Here is a 16,126-nt window from a genome sequence, read left to right on the forward strand (position 1 = left end):
TCAGGCGTGATAAGGCTCTCTTTCGCTTTATTGGGTGGTTCAACCCCCTCACATTCCAGCTAACAAAGGTAAGATTACCACTCATCAAGGAAGTCCCACATTTTTATGTGCAGAGTTGCCCAAGGAGGGAAGGGAGGGGACGAAAACAACAACAACAACAACAACAACAAAAAACATGACAACCAACTCCACCCCAGAAATAAAATGCAATACAATAACATATCACTGCGTAAAAAAAATAAAAATAAAACAATACCACCCACCAATATCTCCCCAGCAGGTTGCATTATAAAGCAACCACGTAAGCCCCTGTTTTCTTCCCATACTAGTCAAGAACTCCCCGTACAACTAGCATCATACCTGCACCATTGAATATTAGCCCCTAAACTCCAGCCAGGGTCCCAGTTTTCAGGACACGAAGAAGAGAAAGAAAAAAGAACAAGAACAAATCAGCCAAACAACGAACCAGTTTTACCTTAAAATAAACAGCAAAGAACACATTGCTATGCCAACAGCGCGGCTGTATAGTGTCAGTCAGAACGAGGACGCCACTTAGGCTAGTGGCTACTTAGGCTACTTAGACACGTTATAGTTGCAAATTAGGGTGAGTGCTCTAACCGGCTACAGTGTCCACCTCAGGATGGAGAGCTTTGGTTTTCTTCCATCGTTTGGATGAAGCGAGAGGCCGCCTCAACTGATTCCAATCGCCAGATTTTCCCATCTGGAAGAGTAATGCGAAGCCTGGCGGGGAAGAGGAGGGAAGGTCGGAGGCCTCTCTGGTATAACTCGGCCATAACATCCTTATACTGGGCTCGCTGCTTCTGGACGTCGGCGTTGTAATCCTCATAAAATTGGAGTTTATGTCCACAGTACTCCAACATCCCTCTGCGTCTCAATGCCTCCCTCATCAGCAGCTCCTTAATCTGGAAGCGATGGAAGCGGATAATGACCGAGCGCGGCCTCCCATCAGGGCCCGGTTTGGGCATAAGGCTACGGTGGGCTCTGTCAAGCTCCGGGGGGGATGACAAAGTTTGTGCGCCGAAGACCTCCACCAGCAGCCGGGAAAAGAACTCAGTTGGCCGTGGACCCGGCTCCGCCGATTCCAGCAAACCCACCAGACGGATGTTCTGCCTTCTGCTTCTACTCTCCAGGTTGGAAAGTTTAGTTTTGAAAAATTTGTTTTCCTCCTGTAGTAAGTCATACTTAACTTTGAGTGCTGCTAAATGCTGAACAACATCCGCTGCGCTTGTTTCAAGCTCACCAATACGTAGTTCTTGATTTGCAACTTCCGCTTGAATCTTGTCCAGCTTACCGTTAATTACATCCGATGTAGCCTTAAAATCTGCGGCTATGGCTGTTCTGTGCTGTTCAAGCAGGGCGACAAGCGCCGGGTTCAGGGCTGCACTAGCATCCTCTGCTGCGCCAGGGTTAGCACAACTCTCGGCAGTAAGGTCTTTCTTGGTTAGTCTCCTTCCCTTGGACATCCTTCCAGTGTGACACTCTTAAATGACCCGAAAAAGCTCGTGTCTAAAAACAAAGTGGGGCTCAGAAAGTAAAATTTAAAAAAAGTTAGGCAGGTGTTAGTGGCCGACACACCTTACTCCATTGCCGGTGTTCTGGGAATCCATCCTACCTGACAAACCATCGTACCCGTTGTTTCTACGCATGCGCACAACACAAAATTCTGTGGCGAACCGTCCTACCTTTGTGAATATAAGCTACAAACATACTCTGACGGGTAAAATTAAGTGCCAAACCGTCCTACCTTTGTGAATGTGACGTACAAGCATACTTTAACAGCTATAATTAAGTGGCGTTCATCTGAACAACAGACTGGACTGGACTCATAACTCAGACGCCCTCTACAGGAAAGGGCAGAGCAGGCTGTACCTGCTGCGGAGACTCAGGTCGTTTGGAGTGGAGGGCCCACTCCCGAAGACCTTCTATGACTCTGTGGTGGCCTCTGCTATCTTTTATGGTGTGGTCTGCTAGGGTGGCAGCATCTCTGCTGGGGACAGGAAGAGACTGAACAGGCTGATCTGAAGGGCCAGCTCTGTTCTAGGATGCCCAGTGGAGGTGGTGAGTGACAGGAGAATGGCAGCTAAGCTGTCATCACTGTTGGACAACATCTCCCACCCCATGCAGGAGACTCGGATAGCACTGAGCAGCTCCTTCAGTGGGAGACTGCGGCACCCATGGTGTGGGACAGAGAGATTTCGCAGGTCTTTCCTCCCCACTGCTGTCAGACTCCACAACAAAGACCTTAACTGATCAAACACACACATCCACAAATGTGCAATAACACTAATGTGCAATAGTCTTTTCTGGCATCGTTGTATTTTTACTCAGTTGTATATAGCATTTGTATTCTATTTTTATCTTATTGTATATTTTATTCTATTTTATTCTACTGTATATAGTATTTTATTTTATTCTATTCTGTACAGTTGTGTACTGTATTTATTCTTATTGTATTCTAATTTTTGCGTTCATAACTTTTGCACTGTCCACTTCCTGCTGTGACAAAACAAATTTCCCACGTGTGGGACTAATAAAGGTTATCTTATCAAATCGTCCTACCTTTGTGAATATGAGCTAGAAGCATAATTTTACAGCGAGAATTCAGTGGCAAATCATCTTACCTTTGTTAATAAGAGCTAGAAACATACTCTGACGGGTAAAATTACGTGCCAAACCATGCTACCTTTGTGAATGTTACCTACAAGCATGCTTTAACGGGTAAAATGAAGTGGCAAACCGTCCTGGTTTTATGAATGTGAGCTACAAGCATTCTCTAATGGGCAAAGTTACGTGACAAACCGTCATACCTACTTACATTTGTGCTGGAATTACTCTGTGACGGCAGAAATGTGCATAAACTACTTACGGTAGGACGTTTTGCCAAAGTAGGACGTTTTGTCAGAACACCGAAAAACGGAAGTCCATGGATGGAGCTTTTAACAGTTGCTTCTGCGTCCTCTCCAGCAGACTTTGGGATACACAAAGTTATCCCTCATGCTATGGGCCTGGAGACAGTATCTTGAAGCTTAAAAAAAGTTTGTTTGATTCTGAGCTAAGTCTCTTTAAGGCACAAAACCTACTATTAGGTTTGGGGTGATCGTGGCTCAAGAGTTGGGAGTTCGCCTTGTAATTGGAAGGTTGCCGGTTTGAGCCCCGGCTTGGACAGTCTCGGTCGTTGTGTCCTTGGGCAAGACACTTCACCCGTTGCCTACTGGTGGTAGTCAGAGGGCCCGGTGGCGCCAGTGTCCGGCAGCCTCGCCTCTGTCAGTGCGCCCCAGGGCGGCTGTGGCTACACTGTAGCTTGCCATCACCAGTGTGTGAATGGGTGGATGACTGGATATGTAAAGCGCTTTGGGGTCCTTAGGGACTAGTAAAGCGCTATATAAATACAGGCCATTTATTAAGTTTGTTTGTTAACATCCATGTAGATGCTAAAAATGACAGCCTCAACATGGCATTTAATCTGTTATTAGACTCAATTGGCTTCTCTCAAAATGTAAAAGAACCCACCCACCACTTTAATCACACTCTAGATCTTGTTTTAACATATGGCATAGAAACTGAACATTTAACAGTGTTTCCTGAAAACCCTCTCCTGTCTGATCATTTCCTGATAACATTTACTTTTACAATAATTGATTACACAGCGGTGAAGAGTAGACTTTATCAAAGTAGATGTCTTTCTGAAAGAGCTGTAACTAAGTTTAAGAATATAATCCACCCACTGTTATCATCTTCAATGCCCTGTACCAACACAGAGCAGAGCAGCTATCTGAACGCTACCCCAACAGAGGTCGATTATCTTGTTAATAATTTCACCTCCTCACTACGTATGACTCTGGATACTGTAGCTCCTGTGAAAACTAAGGCCTCAAATCAGAAGTACCTGACTCCGTGGTATAATTCTCAAACACGTACCCTAAAGCAGATGACTCGTAATCTGGAGAGGAAATGGCGTGTCACAAATCTAGAGGATCATCATTTAGCCTGGAGAAATAGTTTGCTGCTTTATAAGAAAGTCCCTCCGCAAAGCCAGAACATCCTACTATTCGTCACTGATTGAAATAAATAAGAACAACCCCAGGTTTCTCCTCAGCACTTTAGCCAGGCTGACAAAAAGTCAGAGCTCTTTTGAGCCAACCATCCCTTTAACGTTAACTAGTAATGACTTCATGAACTTCTTCACAAATAAAATTTTTATCATTAGAGAAAAAATTACCAATAATCATCCCACAGATGTAATATTATCTACAGCTACTCTTAGTACCATTGATGTTAAGTTAGACTCTTTTTCTCCAATTGATCTTTCTGAGTTAACTTCAATAATTACTTCCTCCAAACCATCAACCTGTCTTTTAGACCCCATTCCTACAAAACTGCTCAAAGAAGTCCTGCCATTAATTAATTCTTCGATCTTAAATATGATCAACCTATCTCTAATGATCGGCTATGTACCACAGGCCTTCAAGCTGGCTGTAGTTAAACCTTTACTCAAAAAGCCATCTCTAGACCCAGCAGTCTTAGCTAATTATAGGCCAATCTCCAACCTTCCTTTCATATCAAAAATCCTTGAAAGAGTAGTTGTCAAACAGCTAACAGATCATCTGCAGAGGAATGGTTTATTTGAAGAGTTTCAGTCAGGTTTCAGAGCTCAGCACAGCACAGAAACAGCTTTAGTGAAGGTTACAAATGATCTTCTTATGGCCTCTGACAGTGGACTCATCTCTGTGCTTGTCCTGCTAGACCTCAGTGCAGCATTCGATACTGTCGACCATAATATCCTATTAGAGCGATTAGAACATGCTGTAGGTATTACAGGTACTGCACTGCAGTGGTTTGTATCATATCTATCTAATAGACTCCAGTTTGTGCATGTAAATGGAGAGTCCTCTTCACACACTGAGGTTAATTACGGAGTTCCACAGGGTTCAGTGCTAGGACCAATTCTGTTTACATTATACATGCTTCCCTTAGGCAGTATCATTAGAAGACATAGCATACATTTTCACTGCTATGCTGATGACACCCAGCTCTATCTGTCCATGAAGCCAGATGACACACACCAATTAGTTAAACTGCAGGAATGTCTTAAAGACATAAAGACCTGGATGGCCGCTAACTTTCCGCTTCTTAATTCAGATAAAACTGAGGTTATTGTACTCGGCCCTGAAAATCTTAGAAATATGGTATCTAATCAGATTCTTACTCTGGATGGCATTACCTTGGCCTCCAGTAACGCGGTGAGGAACCTTGGAGTCATTTTTGACCAGGACATGTCCTTCAACGCACATATTAAACAAATATGTAAGACTGCTTTCTTCCATTTGCGCAACATCTCTAAAATTAGAAATATCCTGTCTCAGAGTGACGCTGAAAAACTAGTTCATGCATTTATTACTTCCAGGCTGGACGACTGTAATTCATTATTATCAGGATGTCCAAAAAACTCGCTGAAAAGCCTTCAGCTAATCCAAAATGCTGCAGCAAGAGTCCTGACAGGGACTAGAAAGAGAGAGCATATTTCTCCTGTTTTGGCTTCCCTTCATTGGCTTCCTGTTAAATCCAGAATTGAATTCAAAATCCTGCTCCTCACATACAAGGTCTTAAATAATCAGGCCCCATCTTATCTTAATGACCTTGTAGTACCATATCACCCTATTAGAGCGCTTCGCTCTCGCTCTGCAGGCCTACTTGTTGTTCCTAGAGTATTTAAAAGTAGAATGGGAGGGAGAGCCTTCAGTTTTCAGGCCCCTCTTCTGTGGAACCAGCTTCCAGTTTGGATTCGGGAGACAGACACTATCTCTACTTTTAAGATTAGGCTTAAAACTTTCCTTTTTGCTAAAGCATATAGTTAGGGCTGGACCAGGTGACCCTGAATCCTCCCTTAGTTATGCTGCAATAGATGTAGGCTGCCGGGGGATTCCCATGATGCATTGAGTGTTTCCTTTCCAGTCACCTTTCTCACTCACTATGTATTAATAGACCTCTCTGCATTGAATCATATCTGTTATTAACCTCTGTCTCTCTTCCACAGCATGTCTTTATCCTGTCTTCCTTCTCTCACCCCAGCCGGTCGCAGCAGATGGCCCCGCCCCTCCCTGAGCCTGGTTCTGCCGGAGGTTTCTTCCTGTTAAAAGGGAGTTTTTCCTTCCCACTGTCGCCAAAGTGCTTGCTCATAGGGGGTCATATGATTGTTGGGTTTTTCTCTGTATCTATGAAGCGCCTTGAGGCGACTTTTGTTGTGATTTGGCGCTATATAAATAAAATTGAATTGAATTGAATTGAATTGTTTTCTACCAAGACTCCATCACTCCCTCTGACTTACCTCTCCTTTCTCTAAGTTGTGTAATTCTGAGATATACAATATAATCAATTTGTGAGTGTTCTTCTATCCAAGCTTTCTGCATGTTTTCCCAGATTACCAATGATCCACAAGTGTCTGTTCTTCAATTCCCCAAGTCTGGTGGAGGGGTGAGGAGGAGGAAGAGAGACTGGGCTACTCCTCCACTCAGTGTTACTGAGAATAAGAGAGGAAACTATCCCCTGAAAGTAGCTCAGGTATGAGGAACTGAAGGACCTTGTGAAGAATTTGACACTAAAGTGCATTGTAAATGTTTATATGTTTCCTCTGCAGTCAGCAAGTCTTTTCCCCCTATTTTGAATTCTCATTATTGAATCTGCAGAGTTTTCACTTTTCTTGGATGTGTCTTTGTCATAAGCTGACCTTGTTAACTTTAGTTGAGTAAAAATATGTACATTTGTGGTGAAAGAAACGTTATTTCTTAAATACAGATCAAAAGTTTATTTGCTATTTGCGATAATGAGAGCAAGATATTAGCAGTCAACAATAACTGTCCCCCACCTGGGGAAAAAATTAGAATAACAGATTTATCCTAACCAGAGACCACATACACACATACAGAGTCATGTTTCACCCTATTTACATACAGTTGAGCTTAATTTGTCTCACCATAAATGTATTGATATCGACTGCAAAGAAAGAAAGTAAAATGTTTAGTCATATTTTGTGTTTGAAATTTCAGCGTTTAAATGCTAAGCCTGGTCCTGCTGGAAATTTCTTCCTGTTAAGAGTGGCTTCCCTTCCCACTGTCACTAAGTGCTTCCAGACCAGCTGATTCTTGAGGTTCTTTCTCAAATATTGTAGCATCTTTAGGCAGCTTTTGTTGTGAATTGGTACAATATAAATAAAAGTGAATTGGGGGCCACGTGAGCTCAGTGGATGAGCAGGCAACCACACGTCACATGGCTGCAGTGCAGCAGTCTGAGTTTGACGTGCAGCGCTTTCCTGTGTGTGTGTTTCCCTTCTCCTTCTTCCCCGTTTTCTGTGTATCTTCACTGCTACATTATCCAATTAAGGTAAAAGATGATATTATAGAAAAAAAACATTAAAATGGTTAGCACCAACAGTAAGCTAATTAGTTAAAATTAGTAACTGTAGCTTGTCTTCTGATAAAAAAAGAAACACATCCCAAGTGCTTAGAGAATCTAGCAATCTTGTTGATTTGAGGAATCTCTTGATATTTTTGAAGATGAACTTCCACGGCTTCTTTATTGGTGCATAACGTTTACCATAGACAGTGAGAGTGATCTAACTCAGTCCTGTGTGTTTTTTCCAGATCCGCTCTAATGAAGATAAATTAAAGAAGATCTTTTACAGCATCACTGGTCCTGGAGCTGATCTGCCTCCTATTAATCGTTTCACAATGGACAGAGAGACTGGAAATCTGTATGTAACACAGCCACTTGACAGAGAGGAAACAGCCAGTTACACGGTAATCATCCTCACTTTGTCCAAATGTGTTCCAAAGTGAGTATGTTTTAAAGATCACTTAATAATAAAAACCTTTATCCTGATTATTCTATCATGTTGTTGTTTTTTTGTAACATCTTGTGTTTCAGGATCATATTGAAATTAATTCAGTTTTTTAATCAACTACAGACAATACTTCACAGTTAAGAAATAAGATTCTTGATGTGCAGATCAGTCTGAAATGTTCAGTTTAGATAAGTATTAAGAGTCTTTACTAGTCTTACTAGGTTTGTTAAACCTTTACAGCTGGACATTGCAGGTCTTTTTGGCTGTTTTGAAATGGAACACACAAAACCCCTTTTGAGAGACAGAAACAAGAAGTCAAGTGACGCCACACAAAACCTACTGTAAATGAATCAAATGTGTAGAGTCAAGACAATAAGCCTTTTCATTTCATTTTATTTCTAGAATTTTAAAAGAATTCAATTCAGTTTATATTAAATTCACCAGTCACACTGAAATCTTTACCTTGTTTGTATTGTGTGTAATGTTGAAGGCGTAGAGATAAGTGAATCAATTTAAAGGTGAATCAAACATGTTGAAATCTTCTGTCTGTGTAGTTTGAAGCACATGCTGTGGCTGATGGAGCAGGACAAGCTGAGGATCCCATGGAGATTATAGTCAATGTGATCGACCAGAACGACAACAAACCTTATTTTACGGTGGAGTACAATGCAAATGTTGCTGAGGCCACGGCCATCGGTATGTTTAAACATATTTTTGACATTATTTTGTTTTTTGAGATATTGAACAAGCAAACTTGTTGGCACTTATTTGCAGTTTTCTTTATTTTTGATACTATCTACAATTCTCATCAATAGAAATCAATGTAGTGCAGAGGTTTAAATGCAATGAATTTTAAGATAACCTTCAGAAAATTACAATGTGGGTTGGAATGAAATTAGACTTTTTACGCTAACTCTATTTTGATTTAATAAATACTTAAATGAAGCAGTGTGAAGACCTTCTAAAACTTCTGCTCTTTATTTCCTTTTTCTGAATTCCTCCACTCCAGGGACTGAGGTGGTTAGGGTTGAGGCCAAAGACGACGATGAGTCAAATACTGACAACTCAGAGCTCCGCTATCGTATTCTGAATCAGGACCCACCGCTGCCCACTCACAACATGTTTGAAATCAACCCAATTACTGGAAGCATCAGAGTCACTGGTAGAGGACTGGATAGAGAGGTAAGACTTGTTAAACATATTTAACGTACAAGTGTCCTTTTACACCTAAGTACTGAAAAAAGTATTTTATAATGAATCAGGATCAGTAGTCTGCCTGTCACTGCTAGAAATCAGTCAGAAAGAGGGCACTGCATCAAAACCCTGCTGGTGATTTCTTCAATTGTGAAACTTGAAAATGTTTGCCTTCAAATAAAAGTTTTACTTAATGTTGAAACCAACAGATTTCATGAGGCTACACTTTTACTTTACAGGCTAACAATCTCTATTTCTAGCTTGCATTTCACCAGTGGCCCCCAAACCCCGGGCCAACCCCGGGCCAGGTTCTTGGGAATCAGGGCTATCCGGCCTTCAGTTAGCCATTCCAAGTGTGGAAGAGGTCTCACTGACAAGCAGCTGGTTCATTTGTACTTATAGGCGTTCACATGGAGTACAGTATGTTTCTTCAGTCAGTAAATGTGAACCACGTCGGGGCCTGGTGCTGTCCAATTCTTCATAGAGACCCTTTCTTGGCTGTCTGCCACTGTGATGGTTACCCGTACCTGTTCAGGAAAGTTGCTGTTGTCTGTTCTTAGATCCACTAGCCACTGAGCATTGGCGTTATGGGTTGCGTACTTCTATATGCGCTTCGACTATTGCTTTGTCTACAGCCTTGGTGATGCTATTCCCATATTGTTCCCCTGCCATTCTGTTGCTCACCCCTTCAGTGGAGAACAGCTGGTTTATTCTGCTGCCTTCTATTACTCTGGTATAGTTCTTTAAGCAGCTGGCCCAGGCTGTAAGTCATTGTTTGGCAGTTTCCAAGGTCTAAGGTATGGACAGCTTGCTGTACTTACGCACATTATTCATTGCACCTTTCTGCAGCTCCGATAGTTGGCAAACTTCCCTCCCTGCCACCTTGAGCATACATAGATCAAGGTATGCATGGTATATATCAATCACAGACAAAAAATGCCAGGACTGATTTTTTTTTTTTTTTTTGTCCCAGTCCAGTCTGGCTCTAGTTAAGATAGGAATCCTTGCACTTGGCAGCAGTGTTGGGTAAGTTACTTTAAATTAGTAACTTAGTTACATTACTAGTTACTTCTATCAAAAGTAACTTAGTTACTTCAAGTTACTCGTTACCTTCAAAGTAACTAGTTACTAGGGAAAGTAACTTTGGTTTTACTCAGAATTCTCTTGTTAATGTGTTGCTTCCATAACTTTGCCAGTCTCGTGCGCTTTTTACATCCAACACAAAAACTGCAGTCGTGGTGCTTTCGATTGTACTCAGAACTCGGAAATTCTGCCTTCTGAATAGGAAGATGTAGGTAACACCAGACTGCAGATGAGTTGCATACAGGGCTGGACTGGGGCAAAAAATCGGCCCGGGGATTTTGACTAGAGACCGGCCGCCATTATAGGAAAAATCATAAAGCCTTTGAATGAAAATAAACACTGTTGTGACAGTGATGTACACTGTTTTGATGGTATATATGCATCAATCTATCAATCATTTGTTGTAAGATTCAGATAATTATTTTTTAAAAGCTAGATATTTTAAATGAGAAAAAGAAGGAAAAGTATTTCTTTGTGCCCCCCTCTCCCTGTTAATGCCCTACCTGGCCCCCTGGCAAATCTTTGCTAGACCCGCCCCTGCACAGTTACCAGCTGTCAGCTACCTAAAAAAGGATCCTGGTGTTATTTGTCTCTCAGAAACAGTTCATAACTTCCCTTCAACTCATTCATGTCACCTAAAAGGTAAACCTGTTTCTCCATCACCTGTTCAGCCCTGATGATTCAGTAAGGACATCTCCTGGTTTCATCTCCATGTTTCCCTCTCACCAGATAACCAAACCATATCATGACCAGCAGGTTTACAGCTGTGGCTCCAGCAAACATCAGCTGATACTAGAAATTAATATTAAATAAATTCTAACAACAGCTGATCAAGCTTAAACGTGCTGCTGTTGTTTAGCGCGACATCCGCTGGTTCCCTCTTTCTGGCACAAAGTGAGCGATAAACAGACAAGAGAGAAAAGCCGATCAGCTGATCATTGATCAGTTTCATGATTGAAGTAGAAACAGGAGAGGGAGGGTGAGAGGATGAGAGAAGAAGAGGCAGCTGTGCAGCGTAAACACAGAATAACTCCAGCTTTGTGTCTTTTTCATTGTAGCTGCAGTCCGGGACAAACTGTTCCTTTTCATCTCAATACGAAACGCGTAATATTTTCTCTGAATAAGAGACGATTCGGTTTTTTAGGGGACGGTTGGAAACTCTAATAATTAACCTTATGAACAAAATAAAGTTCAACATCAGTAACATAGCACCACCCAGCTGTATAGAAACCCCGTCATGCTAGCTAGTACACAGTACGGAAAAAGTCAGAGTAATGAAAATAAACTCCACCTAAACTTGTTTTTTTATTGGTTTACCCAGATAGACTGCAGGTCATAACTTCTTACCTGAAGTTCAGTTCACCTGACACTCGGACCGGCGGCCGCCTCGGGTCTCTCTTCCTTCTCCGTCCCCTTTCTCTCATCCACCTGCTGGCCTCCACCACTTGCTAATGTTACTGAATCTGTGGAAGCTCCGCGATGTCACCACACGAAGTAACGAGTAACGAGCCTATCTAAATCCCAGTAACGACTAACGCGTTCCTGATTTTGGCATAATAACTAGTTACTGTGCTCGTTACCACAATAATAACGTAGTTACTGTAACGCGTTAGTCCCAATACTGCTTGGCAGTGTGTAGAAGCAGCAGGTACCCCACCTGTCGAAACTAGGGTGAAGCACACCAAAACCAAAACCTTGGTGAGTCATGGTCACATGACCTAGGTGTTTTGAACCACGCTTTGGAGCGGTGTATCGAAACTTCTGTGCTTCGGAAGCTTGACACAGCGTCGACACGTCTGTTTTGAACTTCCCATGCCAAACAAACAGCCTCCTGCTAGCTGGTCAGGGAATACACTATATTTAAAAAGTTTCGACACAGCTATTATTAGTTAATGGCATCAGGTTTACAGGCATTTGTCATAAGCAAAATATAAAATGAGTTTCGCTTCAGCCTTTCGGCAGAGTGCCAAGCCTTCATAGATGACCGACTCTAGTCAGCAGTTTGAAAGCTGTGTGTTATAGAGGTCTGTAAACTGATGTCAGTGTTTCTTCCTTCCTGTTGATGAGCTGATCTACCTTAACAGTCCCTGTATCTTAACAGAAATATCCACAGTACACTCTGACAGTGCAAGCAGCAGATATGAAGGGAGAAGGGTTAACTGGACAAACCAAAGTCATCCTCACGGTGACGGACAGCAATGACAATGCTCCAGTCTTCACTCAGAAATCTGTAAGTACGAAGTACTCGTAACTGCAAACTTCCTGTTTAACTGCTGCTTTTTCACTCTGTTAAAGCAGAACACATTCAGTCTGTATCTAACTGCATTACTAATGTTGCACTCACACATAGTAAAAACAGCAAAAACCCACAATAGAACAAAACATGTCCACAGCATGTGCACTTTAGCAGCTGTTCAACATGTGCTACATTTTGTGTGTAACTTTGGCATTTACATGTGTACAGCCGGCAATAAGTAAAATACTGCTGTCAATTTAAGTAAAAATTATTAAAGAAATTATAATATTTTTATCTACGTAGTAGAGCTGCCTCCACGTAGTTGACAACTAGTTGTCACAATTAAAAATGTAGTTATCTATAGATTTTGAGAAGCATCAGGGTGCCCTGGTTTGTACAGGGAATAGTGAGTCTTTGACAGAACATGGAAAATATGCTAATATGGTTAAAAACACTTTTGTTCCATTTTTAGTGAATTAACTTTATTTAATAAAATTCTACAGCTGTGCAGTAAGTAATGAGCCCAGTATAATGACACAGACTACAAAATGAGGCCATTATTCTCTATCCCTAATGAGGAGGCTTTAGATCTGTTTTCACTCCCATCCTTTATTTTCTCACAGTATAATTCAAGAGTTGATGAAAACAAAAAGGATGTTGTGGTGGTTAGGATGATGGTAACAGATGAGGATGAACCACAAACTCCAGCCTGGAACGCCAAGTTCAAGATCGTCAGTGGTGATCCTGATGGACTTTTCACAGTAAAAACGGGAACTAACAAACAGGAAGGAATCCTTTCTACTGCAAAGGTACGAAGAAAATCAGGAATTCATTCATAATATTGGGAGATATTTATCATCTATGAATATTTTCTTTAGTCGATGGAAGTACTTCCTGTGATTTGTTGTAACTTAACATTGCCAACACCCTTATGTTTGTTTTCTCTTCCTTCCAACCAGGAGCTGGACTTCGAGAGGGCCAGCAAGTTCACCCTGTTGGTTTCAGTGGAGAATGAGATTCCTTTTGCTCCTGGTGTTTCTGTGGTCACTTCTACCGCCACAGTGGTGGTGAATGTGAAGGATGTGAATGAAGCTCCAATATTTGATCCAAAGGAGATGCTTGTGGTAAAACCAGAGGACCTTGCTGTGGATGAAGTCGTGGTGCAGTACACTGCTTCAGACCCAGGCACTGCACGCAAGCAGACAGTCTCGTAAGTCAAACAGGACAAAAAAAAAGCCTTTTTACTGTGAACAAATTTCTCACTGACAGAGACAATGACCGACCTCATAAGTGCCTCAAACATTCAGTTTTTCAGTCAAAAGTACACTATAAAAACACTTCATTAGTACCCAGACTTTGTTTTTTGGCACCTGGCAAACCGACTGAGGGGCTGTAAAACAGAGGCGTTCAGTTTCCAAACAGGGAATAAAAGTCTGTAAAATGTGTAATATTTCCTTGTAAGTTTACATAAATAATAAATTGGTGGAAACAATAGTCGAAGAAAAGAAGTGACTATATATCCGTTGATCATTTGAAGGTAAAACTATAGTATATATATCATTTATTTTTGGCTCCACCCACATGGAAAAGAAATAGTAAAAACTTATATGTGATTACTCATGAAAGTGGCCACTTTCATATATTGTTTTAGTAAGTATCCAAAACATACAAGTTTCATTATATAATTTTTCAAGGGATCTTATATCTGTTTTCACTCTTGTATGCTTTTCATACAAGTTTCACACAAGACAGATACAAACTTTATAAGATTTATATACATCTTTTCCATATGAGCATAGTTGGTTTGGCAAGTGAGAAGTTGTTGGTTCAATTCCAGTCCACAATACAAATCACTGCAAAATCTGGTCAGAAAGGGGATTTGGAAAACACCAAGTGAGCGACATTTCTCTGGGTGAAAATTGTTTGTTTATATCTGAAGGGAATGTCCAGACTGCTTCGAGCTGATAGGAGGGCAACAGTGACTCAAATAACCACTAGATATTCATAGGTAGACATGCATAACCATCATATGAAGAGCAGCATCTCTAAATGCACAGCACATTCATCCTTGAAGCAGATGGGCTACACCAGTGAACCATCACAGTGCGGGACACAGTTGTTAGCTAAAAACAAACAAACAAACAAAATACAGTTCACTTGGGTTCACCAGAGTTGGAAAAACAAAGATTGGAAGAATATTGTCTGGTCTGAAGAGTTTTGATTTCTGTTGGATGGTAGGATTACATTTTGACAAGCATGAAAGCAATGAAAAGCATGACTCCATCCTGCCTTATGTCAACAATTCAGGATGTCAGTAATGGTGTGAAAGATGTGTTCTTGGCACTTTGAGCCTCTTAATACCAATACTAATTCCATGGCCTGCTTCTGGCTGTATCCCTGCCTTCGGTGTACCAATCTTCGTATTGCTGCTTCCAGCAGGATAACACACCATGTCACAAAACTCAGATAATCTCAAACTGGTTTCTTGAACATGACAGGAACGCTCTGTTCACTGACTAAAATTTGCATGATGCTGTCAGGTCAATATAGACCAAAATCTCTGAAGAATGTTTTCAAAATAGGTTCCAGCCCAGTACTACCACTGATTACCAGAGAGAGATGAACTGGTTCTCTCTTTTCTTTTCTTTTTTTAAAACACTTGATGTTAACAATAGATGTAACAATCCTAACAATGCAAAGTGTTGACGTACTTTACAAAAAAACACTTTGTATATGTAATTCAAAATAGATGTGGTACACAAATATTTCTAAAAATATTTGTGTACCACATCTATTTTGGCTACCTCTGGCTACACTCATAGTACATTTGGTTTGCTTATCAAAGCCCCAAATATAAAGAACGTGAGAAACCTGTAACAGTTCATTTGTCTAATTACAGTTATCATAACACCATGGATTAAACATGAGGGAAGAATTAAGAGATAAAATAATGATAATATTAAGAAGAAACATATTAAAAAGAAGAAATATTAAGAAGAAACATATAAGATATTAAGAAGAAAGATAAATATTATTGTCACTCGTGGTCTACACAGAGCTACATTTGCATAATAAAAATACAGCCCGACAAATGTCCAAAATCAAATAACCCACTGTGCCATAGGGCTGCACGATTAATCGTCAGAAAATCGCAATCTCGATTCATACTTTTGTGCGATCTCATTTCCAAATGACAACGATTTAAAAAAAAAAAAAAAAAAAAGACAACGATTGTACCGCATTTTGATCCGGGACGTACTCTGCATGAAAACAAGTGCTCACTCTTCCTGCTCAACAAATGACAAGGGCGGAGCCTTATACCACGTGATACAGAAGCTGTGCCATGTGATGCTAAAATTAGCAGGGAAAAAACAACGGAGAGCACGTCAGGGATGACGAGAAAGTGACAGGAGAAAATCCGTCCCGGTCAACCACCCAAACATCAATAACGGGAACCTTATACAGCGCTTCCCTATACCCGTCGAACTCCCACAGGCACAAAGAAATTACGGAGGCTATTACTTATCACCTGACCAAAGATATGGCTCCCATCAACACTGTGCAAAACTGTGGAGCGCCAGGACTGCCATAATGAATTAATTAAATACACCATTAAATAATTAATTAAATGTGTCAATAATTAATTAAAATTGGAATTAATTAATTAAATAAATAGTTATGACACATGTAATTAATTAATTATTGACACATTTAATTAATTATTTATGTATTTCACATTTTAATTAATTATTGAC

The 16,126-nt window shown here is 40.8% G+C and overlaps 1 protein-coding gene across 1 annotated transcript in view; it reads left to right on the forward strand.

Annotated features, from left to right (window-relative positions):
- LOC120736835 (cadherin-1-like) overlaps positions 1-16,126 on the forward strand; it is a 271,472-nt gene that overhangs the window by 246,581 nt on the left and 8,765 nt on the right. Inside the window, exons 7-11 of the mRNA XM_040037169.1 lie at positions 8,413-8,554; positions 8,868-9,040; positions 12,237-12,365; positions 12,995-13,180; positions 13,331-13,581. Of these exons, the coding sequence (XP_039893103.1) occupies positions 8,413-8,554; positions 8,868-9,040; positions 12,237-12,365; positions 12,995-13,180; positions 13,331-13,581 (881 nt within the window). The remainder of the gene's footprint in view (positions 1-8,412; positions 8,555-8,867; positions 9,041-12,236; positions 12,366-12,994; positions 13,181-13,330; positions 13,582-16,126) is intronic.

Source organism: Simochromis diagramma, unplaced genomic scaffold (assembly GCF_900408965.1).
Source record: "Simochromis diagramma unplaced genomic scaffold, fSimDia1.1 OVJJ01000197.1, whole genome shotgun sequence".
Taxonomy (NCBI): Eukaryota; Metazoa; Chordata; class Actinopteri; order Cichliformes; family Cichlidae; genus Simochromis; species Simochromis diagramma.